This window comes from Patella vulgata, chromosome 7 (genome assembly GCF_932274485.2).
Source record: "Patella vulgata chromosome 7, xgPatVulg1.2, whole genome shotgun sequence".
Taxonomy (NCBI): Eukaryota; Metazoa; Mollusca; class Gastropoda; family Patellidae; genus Patella; species Patella vulgata.
Genome location: NC_065885.2, coordinates 59,978,312 through 60,000,215, shown reverse-complemented (window position 1 = coordinate 60,000,215; position 21,904 = coordinate 59,978,312). Strand labels below are relative to the sequence as shown.

General features: G+C 38.8%; 1 protein-coding gene across 4 annotated transcripts in view; it reads right to left on the bottom strand.

Annotated features, from left to right (window-relative positions):
• The window catches only part of LOC126827559 (protein prickle), a 59,486-nt gene that overhangs the window by 12,028 nt on the left and 25,554 nt on the right, over positions 1 to 21,904 (bottom strand). For 2 of the 4 annotated variants that reach the window (XM_050557031.2, XM_050557032.2), the window contains exons 2-4: positions 17,770 to 17,864; positions 13,161 to 13,395; positions 1,564 to 1,794 (exon numbers count right to left, since the gene is read on the bottom strand). In XM_050557031.2, the coding sequence (XP_050412988.1) occupies positions 1,564 to 1,794; positions 13,161 to 13,395; positions 17,770 to 17,864 (561 nt within the window). Of the gene's footprint in view, positions 1 to 1,563; positions 1,795 to 2,352; positions 2,479 to 6,613; positions 6,811 to 13,160; positions 13,396 to 17,769; positions 17,865 to 21,904 lie in introns of those variants that run through there. The other 2 variants (XM_050557033.2, XM_056102518.1) reach the window with 2 other exon arrangements.

Genomic DNA, 21,904 nt, shown 5'->3' with positions numbered 1-21,904 from the left:
AGTTTATAATGACTGTTTTGAAGCGTTTAAACATATTGCCTTCAAGATTATTTTCTCATTTTTATTTAGTGGGCTAAATCCTTATCGAAAGTTTATAATGACTGTTTTGGAGCGTTTTAAGTTTGAAGAAAACCATTTGATGCTTCTGATAGTTATGAAAGAACGCACACCGTCATTTGTTATTAACTGTTGACGTGTTCAGTATGGCTGATTCTTTAAACAGGCGGCTTCTATACAAACTAGAAGACAATTTCGGTTATTTTTTTTAAGAGTGGCGCCAAACTGAATCACGTCTGATAATGAGTTTAGTTTTGCATTTACGTCACTTTAACATTTTCCATCACCCATGAAAAGAAAATGTGTAAAAAATCTGATGGTAGATTTGGGATGTAGATCTAATTGTGTTTGGTTATCGTGATGGGTAATTTTAATTTATTTGACGTTTCTGGTGTTGATATCGAGCGGGGTGATTTATGAACACTGTGAAGGTAAATTGACTGCCGATTATACTACAGATTAAAGATACATTATGGGAGATTAGATAAAGAGCTAGTTAAAAACTAGATAATGTAAAGGGAATTTGCTGAAAATTTCATTCAAATTGATCCACTATGAACCGAGAACTAAGTGATTGAATTTTGGGCCTCGATCATCATTACTAAAGTCAGTACGATAAACAGCATAGTCTCGATTATCCATTTAATCATTAAATCGTGAAGGAAAGTTACGCAGTAAATCGTCTCATAATCCACTAAAGATTGCAGGCCAGCGATGCCATCGATAGTTGATTATGGTCTGGATAGGTTAATTAATGCCTAATTAATAATTTAGATAACATTTCAGGCCTAAAGAAAGACATGCAATAGACAGATTTAGCTCTTGTTTAAAAAGCAGAAAATGTGGTTTAAACTTCTCGTCAATACACTGGACTACTTCGGTCATTTTTGGACCAGTAACTGGCCATCAAACGCTTGTTCTTGTTGTCGTTCTTATATTAGGGGTCGACGCGAAAAAGCTTCAGGTTCCGACAGTTCAACTTGGAATTCTTGGACAATTGACAAACTTCGATTTTTGGTATGGCTTCGATGACGTCATACTCTGTACGCTTGTACTAGTTCAACCAGTAACAGGTCCCCAAGCGCTACACATCTTTTTGTTCTTGTTGTTCTGGACAACGCCCTTCGAAAAAGGCCCAAGATTCCGTCAATTCAAGTTCGATCGAAATGACCCTTGTCACCCTTGGGCAATTGGCGGAATTGATTTGTGATATGACGTCGCAATTCCAAAATGGTTGTACTCGCTCGTACTTGTTGAACTGGGAACTGGTTGCATACCATTGATATTCGAGTACGATCGATACGCGAAACATGTTATTCGGACAATTGCGCACCATTTTTGATATGACGTCCTAATTTCTTGCTTTATATCATACATAGTCACGAATGGGGCCTACGGGACTGACAAAGAAAGTGTTCGTTTGGGTGGGACGAAAAACCGAGTTCCCGTGTACAAATTGTTAGTGTACGTAAAATATCCCTTAACTAAATAAAGATAAATTCTTACCACACAACCACAACTTGAATCCACTTCTCCAATATTCCCGATACCCGCCGCCTTCTTTCGCCGCTTTTCTGCAAATTTTTCATATTTGGGTAATTCCTTGTCTGTGAGACTGTTACAGAATCTTGGATCAAGGTCGTGCAGGGGAAGCTGTCGTTGTAATTGGCGTCTACGAAGTTGTGTAGCAAACTCTTGTTTGTCTTCCGGTAACATGGAAACATATTTTTGAGATCTCTGAAACATTACAAAAATACAGAAAATTAAATCGAAACATATTTTTGAAACCTCTGAAAAATTACAAAAAGATAAAAAAATAAATTAACTAAAGCATAGCTCATACGTGTGCTTTGCTAAGCGCTCAGTGACTTAATGCTAAGCTAATGGTCAATGGTTTACTTCTAACACAATGGCTTAATGCTAGACCGCCTTGGTTTAATGCTATGCTAATGGTCAATGGCTCAAAGTTAAATTAGCAGTTTTAAATAGTATAAATAATTTCTTTTGACATACTACGAAAACCCACCCACAGAAACTATCGTAATTGAGTCATAGGGTGGGTTACAAATTTGAATAATTCTTGAAAAAAAGTTCAAACAAAAACTAGTTTTATGGCGCATGGGACCTTATTCACGATAAATTAAACTAAAATAAATTAAGGATACCGATTTTTCATTGGTTGAGGTTTAAAAATTTAAACTCAAATTTTATCTCGTAGCCAATGAAAAGTCAGCATTCTTAAAATATTCTACTAGAAGTTTTTGCGATCAGCAGCCCTGGTATCCAATGACTTACCATCTAGTGCGTAACGGTTATAAATGGTGGAAAGAACACGATGTGAAGCAGGATATTGTTCAATATGTTTCCATATCAGAATGACATTCAAATAAATCATAGATACGGATGACATCCAACTTAAAAATATTCTGTACAAAAGATCTAGTACCATATTAAAACGAGACAACGCCTACTGTTATCAAATATAACAGGAGACAACTAAAAAGGTCAGGGATATATATTTCCTCACGGCACAATATTAGGCTGTAAGATTTAGATAAAGAGCTGACCGTTCTTGCAATAATAGTTCAAAAATAAATAATGATATAAATCTTTCCTCAAGTACCTGTAATCTGTGCTTAAAATAGCACAGATTACAGGTACTTGAGGAAAGGTGTTATAAGGTATATATGGGGTAAGAAATGTCGGTATACTTTGATCTTTATGTATATATCGGTTATTCATCTGGTATTCATATACAACCATGTAAAATATTTATATCATAATCCTCAGAGAGTGGTATAGTTTATTCCAATATTGAGAGAGAGAGAGAGAGAGAGAGAGAGAGAGAGGGGGGGTAACTTCTGCGATTGTGCAGACAACCCTATTCCTTGGCGGGACGATTTACCGATACTGCCCAATACCAGTCAATACTAATTTTAATTTTAAAAATATTACGTCATTACTGAGACGTCTCGTGATCCCCCAACCTTTACCAATATTAACCCCTTCTATCAAAAATCAATCTATTTCTGTAAAATCATGGATAAATACTAGAAAGAAATGGGATAAAATTACCATTATTTGAATAAAACTCGTTTGTGTGTGGAAACTATAAAGGTTACTTGGAGACTCCCCACAAAATGATTGATAGTTCTTGACTGTTTGGGGGTGGATGGTTGTTAGCACATGCGCGCTGTATCATAAGGTCATGAGTCAACTGTCGTGGTTTCGATTCCCTGGTTGTACGTGACAACGAGTAAGGTCGCCTGTCCAACCTCGTGGGTGTTTTCCGGGTCCCCCGGTTTCCTTTCACTGCTAAAGACCCCTACGCGCATGCGAATTTTTGAAATAAAATTGATCCATATACTAGTCCCGAAATGACCAAGTTTGTGTCGAGTGGACGTTAAACCCCATCACTCTCTCTCTCTTTCTCTCTCTTGACATTTTGTTAAATTCAGATATACTGTTGTCTCTTCTAATTAGAAATCAAATGTACTCTGGCGTCTTCTAATCAAGATTTAAATTAAGCTGAACGCACCCTGACGCCTTCGGGTGACTCTTCCAATCACAATACAATATAAGCTGAACGCATCGTGCGTCTTCGGGTGGCTCTTAAATCAGAAATCAATTTAAAGATACATTATGGGAGATTCGATAACGAGTTGGCAGTTCTCACTATAATAGTTAAAAACTAGATACTATATAACGTAAAGGCAATTTGCTGAAAATTTCATTCAAATTGATCCACTATAAACCGAAAACTAAGCGAATGAAATTTCTGCCTAGCCTCGGTCATCATTACTAAAGTCAGTACGATAAACAGCATAGTCTCGATTATCCATTTAATCGTTTAATCCAGAAGGAAAGTTATGCAGTAAATCGGCTCACAATCCACTTAATATCGCAGGCTAGCGATGCCATCTAGAGTTGATTATGGTCTGGATAAGTTGATTAATGTCTAATTAATAATTAAGATAACATTTCAGACCTAAAGAAAGACCTGCAATAGACAGATTTAGCTCTTGCATAATGTATGTTTAAGCTGAACGCACTCTGGCGTCTTCGGGTGGCTCTTCAAACAGAAATCAATTGAAGTCGAACGCACTCTGGGGTCCTCTAATCAAATCGAACGCACTCTGGGACCCCCTGGCGTCTCTTCCAATAAGAAATCAATTTAAGTGAATTAGAGTATCATATCCGTAATCCAAGAGGTGTAAACAACTAGACCGACAGGTAACCATAACTGGGGAATGTGATCATTCATCACAGATGATTCATCCATAGTGACAGATAGCTGATATGTTGGTACCGTCCATGATATAAAAGATCTGGTAAACCACAGTTTCCCATCTCACTTTACACTATCAAAGGTAAAAATTATTTTTAATACACAGATGTTTAAATGGGAAGATATAGTATTATATAATTAGCAACAACTAAAAAACAAATACGAAATGAAATGAAGTGGGGCTTAACGTCCTACAGTTCTGCTCCGACTGGGTTAATGAAGACGGACATACACCGTATACTGTGCTATGAGGATAATTGTGAAGGGTTATTTGTCGATGTTTATATTGAACCTCGGATTTTCGTCCCATCCAAAAGACGAGACATTGTTCCTGGTCGGTCCCTCCGCCTAGCACCATTCACAAGGGGAAAGTACGCGGGGAAATCCAGAGGAACTTTCTCGGCCAACACCGAGAGCGAACCTGAGCCAGTGTCTTTCATAGAGCCAGCGCGGTCCTCTGATAATCAGAAACATTCAGTGCAAGTGGTATTGAACGAAATGCTTTACAAGGAAACCTCGGGGACCCATACAAATTCCACGTACTCACTGAGATACTCACTGAGCCACCGTGGTTTCCTATTCGGAATCTATACTAATATTTGTGACTGTCGTTTGTCTGTCTGTCTGTCTGTTTGTCTGTCTGTTCGGGGTTGGCGGCTACACTAGGTCTGCCCCGAGTCTGAAATTTGGGGTATAGGGATAGCTCGGACCGGGGAGTAACATAGGCCAGGTGGCGTTAGTCTACCACTTCCGGTGTCGGGGTTATGACCCCCGAGCGAAGCCGGGCATTCTTCTAGTAACTAATATTTGTGACTTTCGTTTGTTGGTTTGTTTGTCTGTTCAGTGTTGGCGGCTGAAATTTGGTGTATAGAGATAGCTCGGACCGGGGAGTAACATAGGACTGGTGGCAATGGACCACTTCCGGTTTCGGAGTTATGCAACGCACGGTCCATGTCTGTACCCGTGCTACGCCGGATCAACCGCTAGTTTGCAATAAAATAATAAGGGAATCCTATACTAAAAGTACAACACTCGCCACAGTACCAACGCCAATTGTCATGGGCTAAGCTAACAAGTACGATCGTACTATGGACCAGAAACTGACCAAGTTGTTGGATGAAATTCAAAAATCTAATTCACCAAATCGATGCAAAATTGTTCAAAGAACAAGCATGCCAGTTTTCACGTCGATCGGACTTGAATGGATGGAGCCTTAGGCTTTTTCGAAGAGCGTCACTCGAAGAGCAAGAAGAACAAGACGAACAAGAACAAAGATAAGTAGATCCTGGTCCAAAAAAGACATTGCTACTATAACATTATGCTGTATTTATCAAAATACACAGTCAAGTTAAACTTCATGAAATTCGACATGACGGTATTCTATTTCCATGTTTTATAAGAGCGTTTTGACATACCTAACTATATTTCATGTTGGTAATAATTGAAAGTGATTAGACAGAGGCGTGTAGTTTATTCCTGTAAATCCAGAATAAATAAAATACATTCTTGATAAACGTTTAAATCGTTGATGGGTTTATAGAACAGAAGAAAGGCGAGAGGAGAAATTCAAAGCATGTTGTTATATAGAACAGAACTGCATGTTTTCTGCGTAGCGTATAACGTCATTTGCACGTGTCCTAAAGAACATTTTGATATAGTGCGCGCTGTATATACATACGTTAAATTTTGTTTATACAAATCTACTCTAGTACATGTAAATAGATTTACAATCAAACCTAGAATACAAGAGATTTATATAGTTTTGGTGTAGCTTATGAACAAGGAAATCTAAATATTCGATTCCTTATTTCAAACCCCCAGGTACAGTTTTTGTTATTTTAAATTCAAAGAAAATCTTTTGTATATCCGACGTTCCTAAATTTGGTTGAAAATACAACAAAAACAAAAATCCACCTGAAATAAATGAGACATAGTATCGGGTGTTCTAGAAAGAGCTCCCGCACACAGTTAACTTGATTGCACAAACCATGTGCGCGCTGTATCATAAGGTCTGTCATTAAGTCAACTATAGCGTAGTTTCGATTCCCCGGTTGTACGTGACAAGGAGTAGAGTCGCCTGTCCAACCTCGTGGGATTTCTCCCTGTCCCCCGGTTTTCTCCTGCTGCTAGTCCCGAAATGACCTAGTTTGTGTCGAGTGGACGTTAAACCCCCCCTCTCTCTCTCTCTCTCTCTCTCTCTCTCTCTCTGATTGCACAAACAAACAAACAAAATTTGACCACTGCAGATAAAGCACAGTGTTAGCTTACCTTGGAAAATAGCTGACTTTCTCCAAGCATATTTTATACAACTATAGACACTTGTTTTAGTGAGAGTTACCTAGACGTCATTATAGAGAGAATAAATGAGACTATATCTACGCAACAAGTAGGAGTTATATCTGTAAATATAGAACGGAGCTTTTACTTGTATTTGTTTTTTCTGTTAGTCAAGATGTATGCCATGTCGAGCTAGAAGATAAACAAGCCTGCCATCGCTTCTCTCTCTCTCTAACTTCAACAATACACATCATATGGTGTACCTATTGCTGTCAATCAGAAGTGATAGATATACCCTTTCATCTCTCTCAACATCAGTTTAAAGAGGCCACGTAAATGAAATGAAATGGGGTTTAACGTCTTAGTGTTCTCTGCCACAACCGGGTTAATACGTCATGCAGTATGCTATGAGGGACATTTTGCCCATACAGCAGCGTTAAGGCCTACGCATAATCGAACTCCAGCTTTTATGTGCACTCCGACTTAGACCTGCGTTTTTCTTTCCACCGAACGACCCGAATATCGCACACGGCCATCGGTCTGCACCAATGACAAAGGGGAAGCCAGACTTGAAAATCACGAGGGATTTTCTCGGCCACAAACGGGGTAAGAACTCAGGAGGTCATTGTTAGTGCGGCACCGTACACTCCCCCTCCCCCTAAAGCGGCTGTGTTTTATTCTATATTTGTAAACGAGACGCCATTTTATAACTCGTTATTTCCGCAATTTACATTTTAAACAATGTCTTCCACACGACCGAAATAGTTTATTTATCGATTCCAGAAAAGTCTTATCTGTAAAATATGGCAAATATTCAATATAAACCTTCGCCGTATCAAAAAAGAGAGATTTTCCAAAATGGCTGTCAGTGTGTTTTTCGTCTCTTATGATCGCGAAACCAAAGCTTCTGAGTTCTGCAATAATTACAGATAACAATAAGAAAACAGTCTTTTGAGAAGTGGTATAAGATGTTTCTAAACGAGTTGAAATCTATTTCCTGGGGACCATGTGCACTTCTCTCTTTAACGTGGTGGTCTTACGCCCTACCTGTCGTCATCTGCCAATTATCTATATATCTATATATATATACAACCACCTGTTTATTATATAAACGTCAACAAAATTGATTTCCCCATTTCAATTTTAACAAAACAAATATCTGTTGATATTCGTGTTTAGATTTTACTTTCAGTATTATTGTATGTACAGTATTTAGACAGGAAGTTATGCATTGTGAACATAGAGATACGTGTGTGAGAGAGAGAGAGAGAGAGAGAGAGAGAGAGAGAGAGAGAGAGAAGGGGAGAGAGAGAGAGATTAACGTCCACTCGACACAAATTAGGTCATTTCGGCACTAACACATGGTTCCATTTTATTTCAATAACTCGCTTGCTCGTAGGGTCTTTAGCAGTGGGAGGAAACCGGGGGACCCGGAGAAAACCCACGAGGCTGGACAGGCGACCCTATTCCTTGTCACTTACAACCGGAAAATCGAAACCACACCAGTTGACTCAATGATAGACCATATGATACAGCGCGTACGTGCTAACCATTCGGCCATAATCCCCCTACGGAGAATGCGATCTCTTCGATTTTTCGAGCGCGGCTTTACGGAGGCTATGATGCTTTTGTTCAACAGAATGGGTTCGCAACCTGGGGCGAACATTTCGACCCCTTAAAGGGGGGGGGGGGGAGAGGGAATTTGCTGATTACGTATTTGTACCTATTTTCTTCAAAAGTGAAATAAGATCGTCATGTTCTATAACTATTGCTGTTTTAAATTATATCTTTTATTTGTCTGTGGATGGCCGAACGGTTAGAACGTGCGCGCTGTATCATAAGGTCTGTCATTGAGTCAACTGGCGTGGTTTCCCAGGAATAGGGCCGCCGGTTTGTGTCGAGTGGACGTTAAACCTCTCTCTCTCTCTCCTCTCCCTCTCTCTCACTTTATTTGTCGGTTATGTAAGAAGGGTAAACTGAAGTTACTGAACAAACCACGGTGGGAGTAAATTTACTTACAAGTGTTTAGTGGCAATCTCGGCTTGAACAAGTACTATAGTAGGCTTACTATACGCACCAGTAATCGACTATGACGTCTTCGCCGCCATCTTGGAATTAGGACACGATATCAAAAATTGGCAGGTCCTCGAATTCAGCCCCATTCTAGTCGAGAGTCTGCTGGTAATGCGGCTCTCAGGATTTGTATTTGTATTTAGCCGATGCAGCGCCGGATTAACCACGGGGCACGTAAGTTTTATGTAATTACTTTTAAATATGTGGAATAATGCGGACTAATTTTTGGTCACTTGCGTTATGTTAGGGGCCCCAGATGACCAAGGCCCCACGGCCCCCCACCATGGTTAATCCGGCGCTGAGCCGACAAGACCCCCTCCCCCCATTAATAACATGTACGTCAGTAATAGATGAAACATAAACATAAGCCTGGTATACACACCAGTTAGAGATGATGGTTCTTTATAAACGTCTACAAGTTAAACTACAAGTCAAGCTGTTGTTATTCTTGGCATCATCTCATTTACAATTCTACATCAAGTTTTACATATACACACATTTCACTGCACCAGGAATTATAATATACATTGTTCGTTGTGCACGTCACTAAAATAAGTTATCTTGTTTTATTGAACCAGAGGGGGTTGGATGGCCGAATGGTTAGCACGTGCGCGCTGTATCACAAGGCCTGTCATTGAGTCAACTGGTGTGGTTTCGATTCGCCGGTTGTACGTGACAAGGAGTAGGATCGCCTGTCCAACCTCGTGGGTTTTCTCCAGGTCCTCCGGTTTCCTCCCACAGCTAAAGGTCCCTACGCGCAAGCGAATTATTGAAATAAAATTAAACCATATGTTAGTCCCGAAATGACCTAGTTTGTGTCGAGTGGACGTTAAACCCCATTTCTTTCTCTCTTTCTAGAAAGGGAATGCACATCCTACCACGTCACGTATGGGTTAAGACTTCTAATTCTTGCCTTGTCACGTATAAATTAAGAATAAGTAATTCTTACTTTGTCATGGTGGCTTAGTGAGTAAGACGTTGGCTCGCTAACCTGTGGAGTCGCGTGTTCGATCCCTGCCTTTGTCGAGAAAGTTTATGTCATTATTGTCGGTGGTGTGGGACGGAGGGCCTGGCAAGTCGTATAGTCGTTCGGATGGGACAAAAACTGGGGTCCCGCGTAGACATTGGCGTGCACATAAAAAAAACCCTTGGCAGTTTGAATGCGAAATAAAGTAGCCCTTAGCAATGCTGCCCGCGCAAAATTTCCCTCATAGCACAGTGTATGCGGTGTATGTCCGTCTTCATTAGCCTAGTCGGGCAGAACAGTAAGAACTCATTTCATTTGATTTCATTTCATTACAGTGTCCATTCTTGACGTGGCGGTTTGACTCGGCACTAAATAGTTGGCTTAAATATCTCTCTAGCAAAGTGTGTTATACATAAAGACGGTGAATCTAAAAGTGCAGCAACACGATAAATCAATTCTCCGCTTTTGTAAAACAATATATTCTGTGTGAAATCAGGCAACCAAAATAGATAGATAGCTGACGTTTTTTGTTTCTAACTTGGATATAGCTACCCAGGAGACCAAGCTATTGTACAGTAACGTTTCGCTCCTAAATGCTCTTCTGCCTTTGATATTGCCAGGAGACCAAGCTATTGTACAGTAACGTTTCGCTCCTAAATGCTCTTCTGCCTTTGATATTGCCATGAGATCAAGCTATTGTACAGTAACTATTCGCCCCCGGTGCTCTTCTACCTTGGATATTGCCAGGAGACCACGCTATTGTACAGTAACTATTCAGCAAAATAAGCGCGTGCTTAGGGCATCATGGGAAGGAGGAGGGGGTACCACATAATTTCTAGTTTGTTAGATGACGAATTCAAATTAAAAATTAATTAATAACTTTTGATTAGTTTTTCATTGTTTTGGGGTTTTTTTTCATCTTCTCTTACTGTTACCGTCTTTGTCTCAATATATGATGACGTGTATAAAACCTAAGAGAAACTCTAACCACGTGATTGACGGATTGTTTATGGTTTATTATTGTTTACATTTTGAATTGGATACTGGAACACCAAAATCTTCTAAGCACTCTATAGGTCTTAATCCGGTCCTGCCTCTAATGTTCATTTGACTTACAATGAAGACTTACAATGTCTTCTTGGGCCCTTCCGGGATTAGCAGCCCTGAAGCTTAAGCTTCATAAGTTTCATCGCACATGCGCCCTAGATCCGCAACAACACCCAAAAATAAACATTCCCGGTCCCGACAAGTTATCAAAAACATACACAGGCCTTCTTAAGACATATTTCTGGGGGAGTGGGGCGGATGGCCCAATAGTCTAACGCCGTCTGTCATTGAGTCAAATTTCCGTCCTTCTCTCTCGCCCTAGATCCGCAACAACTGCCTTTGAGTCAAATGTCCCTCTTCCTGTCTATCCCTCTATCTCTGAAAGCGTTTCCACCCCGATAACCCCAGTGATTATACGGCTTCTGTTAGGTTAGATGATTCATAGGATAAGTCGAATCACCTGGTAAATATGTAATAGATATTACATAAAATGTCAAGGTTTATAGTAGACAGGTATGAGAAATATTGGTGTTGAAATAAGATGTCAGATGATTGGCTAATAAAAACAAGATGGCTGTTACACAAGGAATAGAATCACGTGCTTCAGGCGGTTATATCAATAACATAAAGGTATCAGATACTCAAGAATAAAAAACAACCCTTCTCTATCTTAAAAAAAACCCAACCAACTAAACATGGTAACAGCACAAGAAATGTTTGAGGTCACATATCGACAAATATACGTGGGGTGAATATAAGTATTGCATGAAATGAAATGGGGTTTAACGTTCTACTTTTCTGCTGTATCCAGGCAAATGAAAACGGACAGAGAGAGAGAGAGAGAGAGAGAGAGAAATGGGGTTTAACGTCCACTCGACACAAACTAGGGCATTTCGGGACTAACATATGGTTTAATTTTATTTCAATAATTCGCTTGCGCGTAGGGGTCTTTAGCAGGGGGAGGAAACCGGAGGACCAGGAGAAAACCCACGAGGTTGGACAGGCGACCCTACTCCTTGTCACGTACAACCGGGGATTCGAAACCACGCCAGTCGACTCAATGACAGACTTTATGATACAGCGCGCGCACGCTAACCATTCAGCCATCCAACCCCTCGAAAACGGACATACGCAAAACAGTGTACTTTGAATCTACGGCTTACCCTTATTCTGAATTTCAACTGTTAAGGGTTCTTTTACGTGCACACCAATGTGTATGCGGGACCTCGGTGTATCCGAGCGACGAGATTCTTTCCTTGTCTGGCACTCGGGGGTTGGATGGCCGAATGGTTAGCACGTGCGCGCTGTATCATAAAGCCTGTCATTGAGTCAACTGGCGTGGTTTCAAATCCCCGGTTGTACGTGACAAGGAGTAGGGTCGCCTGTCCAACCTCGTGGGTTTTCTCCGGGTCCTCCGGTTTCCCTCCACTGCTAAAGACCCCTACGCGCAAGCGAATTATTGAAATAAAATTAAACCATTTGTTAGTCCCGATATGACCTAGTTTGTGTCGAGTGGACGTTAAACCCCATTTCTCGCTAAAATATATTCAGATTGGTTACTTACAGAAATTAAAAGATCTGACTCTTTGTTTTGATCACTTGTTCCCCAATCTCTAAATGCAACTTAAAGATCTTTTTCTTCAAAAATGCAAAACGGAATCCATGAAACGTACTTTTCATTATTCTGCATGTCTTTTATGGAACAATCTGCCCTTTGATATAAAGATGTGTAAAAATGTTGAAAATTTTAAGATTAAACTGAAAACTCATTTATTTTGCACATTGAAGGAACCATAATATTCAACTGATGACATACTTATTATTCTTAACTTGCAACTGCATTCTATTTTATTTTGTGTGTAATTATAGTGTTCTTCCTATATTCTACTTGTATAATGTATATGTTTTGTAGTTTGGGAGTGACTTATCAAACTTCCCACTTTAAAATGCTATTGCATTTCTAATGATTTTAAATTTATCCTGATATTACATGTATATATGTCTTTGTAGTTTAGGAGGGACCTATGGAAGATTAGTTGGGTTTTTTTGCAAACTAAATACGTTGCCTCATTAAATAAAGTTTTTATTATTATTATTATTATTATTATTACACTTATTCTGGCATATTCTGGCATGTTCTGGCATGTTGGTACTTTCTTAAACTATCTTCAAGTAACGAACGGACGGAAGGAAATTGGCCAATATAAGTATGTTATTTTGGGACTAACCTATGATAAATTTGATATCAACATTTCAATACCTCTAAGCTCGTTATTGGCCGTCACAGGAAACCAGAGATCAAGGAAAAGACTATCGAGTTGGGTGTGTGCCCGTATTCCGTGTATCTTACAACTGTCCATTATCTATAGGCGTAAAAGTGATGGATAATCGAAACACTCTGCACACGGGGTGTCAAAATGTAGACTTAATCAAACAAACCAAAGGACTTACCAAATTTTCACTGATAAGTCGAGAAATGACCATATCTTGTTGGGGGGCACACATCTGCATCATAACACGAGGGTCCTGAAGGTTCAATTTCTCAAATTTAGCCATCCAATCAGATTTGCCGTCAGTTGAGGAGAATGTGGAATCAAACAATAAACTGATTGGTCTAAAATCTCTTTCTCTGTCTGCCTGTATATCATGATCTTCCTGAGGACATCGACAATGTTTACACACTTTCCTGAAACAAAGAATCGAGTAATCTTTAAAAGACATGAAATGAAATGCAATGAGGTTTAACGTCCTACTGTTCTGCTCCTATACTGAGCTAATGAAGACGGGCATACGCCATACAGTGTGCTATGAGGGAAATTTTGCCCAGGCAGCGGCACTATCGCCTACTCTTATATCGAATTCCAATTGCCAGGGGATCTTTTACGTGCATTCCAATATATACACGGGGCCTCGGGTTTTCGTCTCATCCGAAGGACTAGACAGCTGTCCTTGTCAGGCCCTCCGTCCTGCATCACTGACAAGGGGAAACCACGCCGGAAAATCTGGATGAACTTTCTCGGCCAATGCAGGGATCGAACACCCGACCTCCAGGCTAGCGAGCCAGCGTCTTACCCACTTAGCCGCGTGATCCCCTCTTTAAAAGACATTTTCAAGGTAACTTATTATGTTCACGACCTCTTCCGGGGTTTTATGAGCCTACCTTAAACATAGTATAACCTTTTACAACCTTTTCTCATTTGGAAAGTTCACTTGTTACCCGAAATTTGTATTTTGTTTTAATACACTTGATGCAATCTTTGATATAGATGCGATATATGATGGCTGTATTTGAGTAAGTTATGGCGTGTAGGGTATGGCTTGTTACAGTATTTCAGTAAGGTATGGCTTGTTACTGTCTTTGAAAGACTTGGGACGCCATTCTTTAATTAAAAGCAATGCTTGAACGTGGTTATCTAGAATTTTCCGTGTACCTATCGTCATTATCTATCGGATGCCTTTAGATTGTGTATGAAGACATGTTACCTTTAGAATTATATATAAATGATTGTGTATGAAGACATGTTACCTTTAGAATTATATATAAATGATTATATGTATAAAGACAAGTTACCTTTAGAATTATATATAAATGATTGTGTATGAAGACATGTTCCCTTTAGAATTATATATAAATGATTATATGTATAAAGACAAGTTACCTTTAGAATTATATATAAATGATTGTGTATGAAGACGTGTTACCTTTAGAATTATATATAAATTATTATACATGTATATATAAAGACAAGTTACCCTTAGAATTATATATAAATGATTGTTTATTAAGACGTGTTACCTTTAGAATTATATATAAATTATCATACATGTATATATAAAGAAAAGTTACCCTTAGAATTATATATAAATGATTGTTTATTAAGACGTGTTACCTTTAGAATTATATATAAATGATTATATGTATAAAGACAAGTTACCTTTAGAATTATATATAAATGATTGTGTATGAAGACGTGTTACCTTTAGAATTATATATAAATTATTATACATGTATATATAAAGACAAGTTACCCTTAGAATTATATATAAATGATTGTTTATTAAGACGTGTTACCTTTAGAATTATATATAAATTATCATACATGTATATATAAAGAAAAGTTACCCTTAGAATTATATATAAATGATTATATGAAGACATGGTACCTTTAGAATTATATATAAAGACAAGTTACCTTTAGAATTATATAAAAATGATTATATGTACGGCGAGGAGATTCCTTCAGAATTATAGATTAAATGATTATATAAATGACACGAGCATCTGCGAGTTATAAAACACGTGGAGCTGTTATATATTATCACTTTATCACTCTGATACCTTATAAACTTCACACACTTATCTACATAAAACCTATAAAAAATATATCTTAGCACGCGACTTGTGGATAAACATATCAGTTTAGAAGCCAAAATGATAAAAAAAAGAGTTCGGTTTAATCAAGTTTTCTCGTAACTATTCCTATTTAAACTTAAAGGGACAAAGTGCCAGATGGTTTAGAGAGAGAGAGAGAGAGAGAGAGAGAGAGAGAGATGATTTAACGTCCACTCGACACAAACTAGGTCATTTCGGGACTAACACATGGTTCAATTTTATTTCACTAATTCGCTTGCGCGTAAGGGTCTTTAGCAGTGGGAGGAAACCGGAGGACCCGGAGAAAACCCACGGGGTTGGACAGGCGACCCTACTCCTTGTCACGTACAACCGGGGAATCAAAACCACGCCAGTTGATTCAATGACAGACCTGATGATGCAGCGCGCACGTGCTAACCATTCTACCATCCCCCCACCCCAGATGGTTTATAAATATTTCAAAAAGTCAAAATATGCACACCTGCTACCATTTTTTCATTCCAGGAGTTCACATAGCTAAAATGTTTTTATTGTATATTTGGATTGAAATCACAGTTTCCTTGTAATTATTTCATTGCAGACTGTAAGGGGGGGGAGAGGGAGCAATGGGGTTTCACGTCCACTTGACACAAATTAGGTCATTTCGGGACTAACATATTGTTCAATTCTAAGTCTATAATTCGCTTGCGCGTAAGGGTTTTTTTAGCAGTGGGGGTAACCGGAGGACCCGGAGAAAACCCACGAGGTTGGACAGTCGATCCTACTCCTTGTAACGTACAAGCGGGGAATCGAAACCACGCCAATTGACTCAATGACATACCTTATTCAAGACCCGAGACTAAAGGGATAAAGAGCCAGACGGTTTGCAAATATTTAAAAAGTCAAAATACGCACAAGGCAGGACATGCTTACTCTTTCTAGAACAAATGACCCCATCTCTCTCTCTCTCTCTCTCTCTCTCTCTCTCTCTCTCTCTCTATAATTCCGGTGGTTCCTAATCGCGATGATAAGTCAATTCGAATGATCGACCGATTTGCATAATCTTCAGATCAAAATGCTAGACTTTTATTCTGGTCTATTTCCCCTTTAAAAAAAACTGTCTAAGATATCACGTGAGTGAAAGCGGACGTTAAATCAATTTATTTTAAACATCTGTCTTTGAAATTAAAATAACATTTTTTATAATTAAAATAATTCCAGTCATACTTTTGGCGCATGTTTTGGGGTTTTATGTAAAAAGGCTGCGAAATAAAATTTTGAGTTAATGGAAAATCTATGTTTTAACAATAATAAAGCGTTTGTGGTGTTAGAAAGGATCTTTGTTTGGAAATTTCAATTACGCAATGTATTCTACTGTTTCCAATACATGGATAACAAATTAAATGAAATGAAATGGGTTTTAACGTCCTACTGTTATGCCCCGACTGGGCTAATGAAAACGGGCATACGTCATACAGTGTGCTATGAAGGAAATTTTGTCTAGGCAAACGGCACAAAGGCCTACTCTTATATCGAATTCCAACAGCCAATGTGTCTTTTACATACAATGCCAATGTATACACGGGACCTCGGTTTTTCGTCCCATCCGAACGACTAGACAGCTGTCCTTGTCAGGCGGTCCGTCCTGCACCACTGACAAGGGGACACCATATCGGAAAATCCCGATGAACTTTCTTGGTCAATGCAGGGACACGCGACCTCCAGGCTAGCGAACCAGCGTCTTACCCACTTAGCCACCATGGCTCCCGGATAACAACTCAAAGTAACAAAATTAGCGAGCAATGCACTGGCTAACTAATTATCAGGAAGATGCTAGTTTCCAGTCCGGTGTTGGTCGAGAAAGTTCTCAAGATATCACGACTTGGTTCCTCCTTGTCAGTAGAGAAGGACGGGGGGGGGGGGGGCTGACAAGGGATGGTGTCTAGTCATGCGGATGGTAAGAAAAAAGGGTTCATGTTGGCGTGTATGTAATAGATAGAATTCGAAAAAGGACTAGGGACCTAGCAAGACAGGGAGCAGGACGGGGGCCTAGCAAGGAACGGTGTCTAGTTATGCGGATGGGAAGAAAAACTGTACATGTTGGCGTGTACGTAATAGAACCCTGGGTAGAAAGAATTCGAAAAAAGGAAAAGGTCATAGCGTCGATGTCAGGGCAAAACTGAGATCGCAGTACACTGTATGGCATATACCCGTCTATATTAACCCCGTTGGTGCAGAAAAGTAGGACGTTAAACCCCATTTTATTTCATTTCTGTATTAGCCATATATAAATTTTTTTTTTTTTTTTCTTTAATATTGTGTATTTTTTAATCCGCTCACTCGATGTACTAAGCGGTAGACCATCATCTGTATATCCCTTATCTGAATTCTTCGACGTATTTTTTTTGTGTGTACATTTTTTTAAATTGTGGATAGATCAGCATCTGTGTTTCATTATTTTGATGTCCGTCATGTAACCTGACAAACTACATAATGATAGGAACATTACAAGGTTATTTACATACAATTATTTTTATCATCATATCAACTCGATGTGGCATGTTCATTAAAATTGCTCAAATATAACAGCTGTCTTGACTCACACCCCATATTATACACTTTACGTAACGCGCGGGAAACAACGAATATTGTATCCCTGCATGCGGCGATCGGGATATATATACACAATTCTATGAAATATCATCTTACCTCCAGAAATGTACTTCTAATCCTGGGCATGCATCAATACATTTTAAACATCTAGGTCCTTTCGGTATATTGGCTTTTGGTAAAATAGGACTCAACTGAAAGGAAGGTAAAAACAAAACACAAATTATTATTTGTTTTCTATTATTTAAAAACCAAGACGACGGCCTGGAGTGATGACATAAATATATGGCAAAAACTTGCCATTCTTGTAAACAAGAAGTGGTAAAATGGTATGAATTATGGTAGCCATATGGTTTCTTCTAGTAATGCTTTATGGCAGTTAATCTGATTAAAATACAGATCTATATTTCGTTTCGTTTTTTTATACTTTCGATGGCCTAAACTACATGGAAATATGACAATTGTACTGGAAGGTCGTTTCAGGGGTTTACTCGCGGCTTTTGACCCTATGACGTCATACATTGATTAATCAATCAGCGTTGACGTTTCTAGTGGTTTACCCACAGTTCCGTGCATGGCACGCCAAGAAGTCACCTTAACAGACCGTTTTATTGGCTAATACCTCACTTCAACCAAAACGCCGGTTATATAACAACTCATCCAGATCCTAGTGTAGTAAAGACAAGTAAAACAAAATTTTGAACTATAAAAAACGAAACGAAATAGGATCTGTGTTTTTATCAGATTGAATGACAGTTGATGACAGTTAACATTTAACACTATACAGTTCTGTGCACAACTGGTTCAAATACAAATGTATGTTGTACATTTGTACATAAATATTATGTATAGTATCTTTAAAAAATCTATTCAAAACTAAATTCTCGTTTTAAAACAACGCATATATAAATATTGTGTGCAGTGACTTAAAAAGGTCTCCAGTTTACAGTCAAACACAAGTTACCGTTTCAAAACAACGTATACTTACTTCTACGGTATCATTTATCACTGTGACACGTTCGTGTATTATATAACTAATTTATCAGTTTATGTTTTATATGTTTTATTGCTCCTTGGGTTCAGTTTGTACTATATTGTATTTATTATTAGTGGTATTCCGTCCAGGCCGGGTGGGTTGGGGTGTGGGAGGGGGCCTGCAAAATATTCGGACAAGGCCTTCATAGAAATTTGGGCAATCATTGCTCTTCTATCTATTCCGCTGACCTGTCAAATTGAAGCAAGTTCGGACAAAAGTAGAGAAATTCGAGCCCCCGTACCTGTGATTCCCCTCCTATCAAAATTAACCCCGTACGCCTATGTTTATTATACATATCCAATGGACGACACTTTTAAGTGCAGTCGAATTAATATTGAGGTCGACATAAGATGGGGTGGAAAGCTTCTTGTCTTCAGAACATATTGTTGGATATACTCTTCACTTTATCTCGACATTTTTATTGAATGTGTTTTGTGGTTTCCTTTTTTTAAAAAAAAAACAATTCAAACCAATTAAAAGTCTTTCGTTAGAATTCCAGATGTCAGAATGTAATTTAAAGACGAGTTAATCTCAAAGATCATTTTTGAACATTTGGAATGGCAGAAAATTGATGGTCACTGGATAAAATCAAACTCCGATGACTGGCGTGTTACTTTCCAAAGCATAATACATGTTCCTAATGACAACTGCATGATTTTTTCAAATTGATCAATGGCGATAAATTCGACGGAAACATTAAATGTCAATGAGATTCTTCGTCTTAATTGAGCGATAACTTTAGCCTTGAACATTAACCCTGTATATAATTATCCAATACATTGGATCATAACTAATAGTCTTTGGGGCGCTCACGGGGTATATTTCAAATTGATCAAGGGCGATAAATCCGACAATAATTATCGGAAATCGTTGAAAATCAACATACTTCTGCGCATCGTGAACATTTCCATGCGTGCGCATAAAAATGAGTTTAATTGGAAGTTTTGTGAAATGTCATAGAAAATTCTGTAGCATCATCAAGGGACGTCTGGATGATTGGGTCTACTTCCACTTAAACAGATTCCACAAACAAAGCCAGCCACAAATAACCATACGTGTTATACATTCTGTGGTTTATAATAGAAATGTCACAACAACGCTCAGATCTGAAGACTAACCAAATTCCGTGGTTTATTAGCCGCTTTTTCATGACGTAGACACAACAATACGCTCAGCACAAAAAGGTAACCAAAACATACAGAATACAGTATATAAAAATTCCAGATAAGCACGGGATTAAAGGCACAATCGATCGTAGCCAGTCAATAATGTACTAGACAAGATTGGATAACTGAAAAGCGTGATAGGACGTAAAAAGGTACCCTATCCCTAAGCCGCAACCGCCTCCCTCCAGCCCCAACCCCAGCCGATCAAAACCTGCGATACTACTTTCTTTTTTTAAATGCTCGAGACATTTGAAGGGTCGAGGTCAAAGTTTCATTATACCAGGGTGAGCAACCAAAGACACGATACGAAAATATCAACTAAATATTGCATTAACCCCTTACTACCCAGTACATGTGTAAATATTGTTTTTTTTTAACATTGAGTTTTTGTAACTTATTTTTCCTAGACCTGGAAACTTCTGTTCCCTTGGCCACCCCAAGCCCACACTAATCAGCAGTGAATATTCGCCGGGCCGCTACAATCACTGAGAGGGATGACATCGATGCGGGTTAATTAGCTCGCAATATTAACTTTTTTACTTTTGCAAATTATATTCCAGAAATTGGTGGGGTATTTTTTTAAGTATTAGAAAATTAAATAAAGGTGTTTGAAGTATATCTGGATAAAAAAATATTTCCTATTTAGTCTACAAGTAAATGGGTATATAAAATGTGTAAAAGACATCATTCTGCCCGCACCAGTTGACGTTATGTAAACAATGCACGCGCCCTCGAGCCAATGATTGACGCCGCGTGATGTGATGTCACATATAGAATGCATTTGAACTTATAAAGGTCAGTCATCTTATACTTCTGCAAAACAGATTACCTCAAGTCCACCGATTATCTAACTATTATACGATCCCGAAATAATTCACATCTATTCAAGTGAATCGGGCGGTTTGAGGCGGTAGAGGAAGCAGAAGTTTCGGGCGGTCCAAACAAAAAATTGAATACACGTAGGCGTAGGCCCATGGCTTGAGGCGCTACAGGAAGCAAACGTTTCATACGGTCCAAGTGATAAATTGAATATACGTAGGTGTAGGCCTGATTATTCAGCCCACTCTAACACACGTGAGAAGATAACCGCATTTTATACTGTTTAACAATGTAGATAATCTTACACCGTTTCAACACAAAAAAAAACTTTATCTGTAACAATAATTTACAGCTTGCCACATACTTGGCGATATTTCAATCTTTATCTATTTTAAAACTATTATATTTAAAGTTAGCAATTTGAGGAATGGGGAGAGAGAGAGAGAGACAAACTAGGTCATTTCGGGACTAACATATGGTTCCATTTTATTTCAATAATTCGCGTAGGGGTCTTTAGCAGTGGGAGGAAGCCGAAGGACCCGGAGAAATCCCACGAGGTTGGACAGACGACCCTACTCCTAGTCACGTACAACCGGGGAATCGAAACCACGCCAATTGACTCAATGACAGACAGTGTGCACGTGCTAACCATTCGGCCATAATTAAGGAATGGGATTAATCTCGATAGTTTAAAGACTGGTATTTGTTCGAACCACGGTTGCTATAGATATTCTTTGTACCTGCCCATCCCTCGAAATTAATAATTGCACAGCAAAAATGGATAGCATTAACTGAATTTTGATTGATTTCTGGAGCAAAAAATATTTTTTTAATTAAATTATTTTTGATTGGTTGAATCTCAATGTTTAATGTCTGGATTGTTGGAGCTTTAAATAAGTTAAAGGATTGGTACATGCACGAGAATGAAAGGAGGTGGGGGGGTGCGGGTAGCATCCTACTTTTCTGTAATGGACAGTGCTTTAATGATGGAAATTTTGTCCGAATTCCAACAGTAAAGGATTTTTTTACGTACACGCCAACGTGTACACGAACCTTGGTTTGTCGTCCCATCCTAACTACTAGACACTATTCTTTACCAGACCCTCCGTCCCGCATAACTGACAGTGAGAAGTCATGCTGAAAAATCCCGAGATACTCTCTGGACCAACACCGGGACCTCCTGGGTAGTGAGCCAGCGCCTTACTCGCTGAGC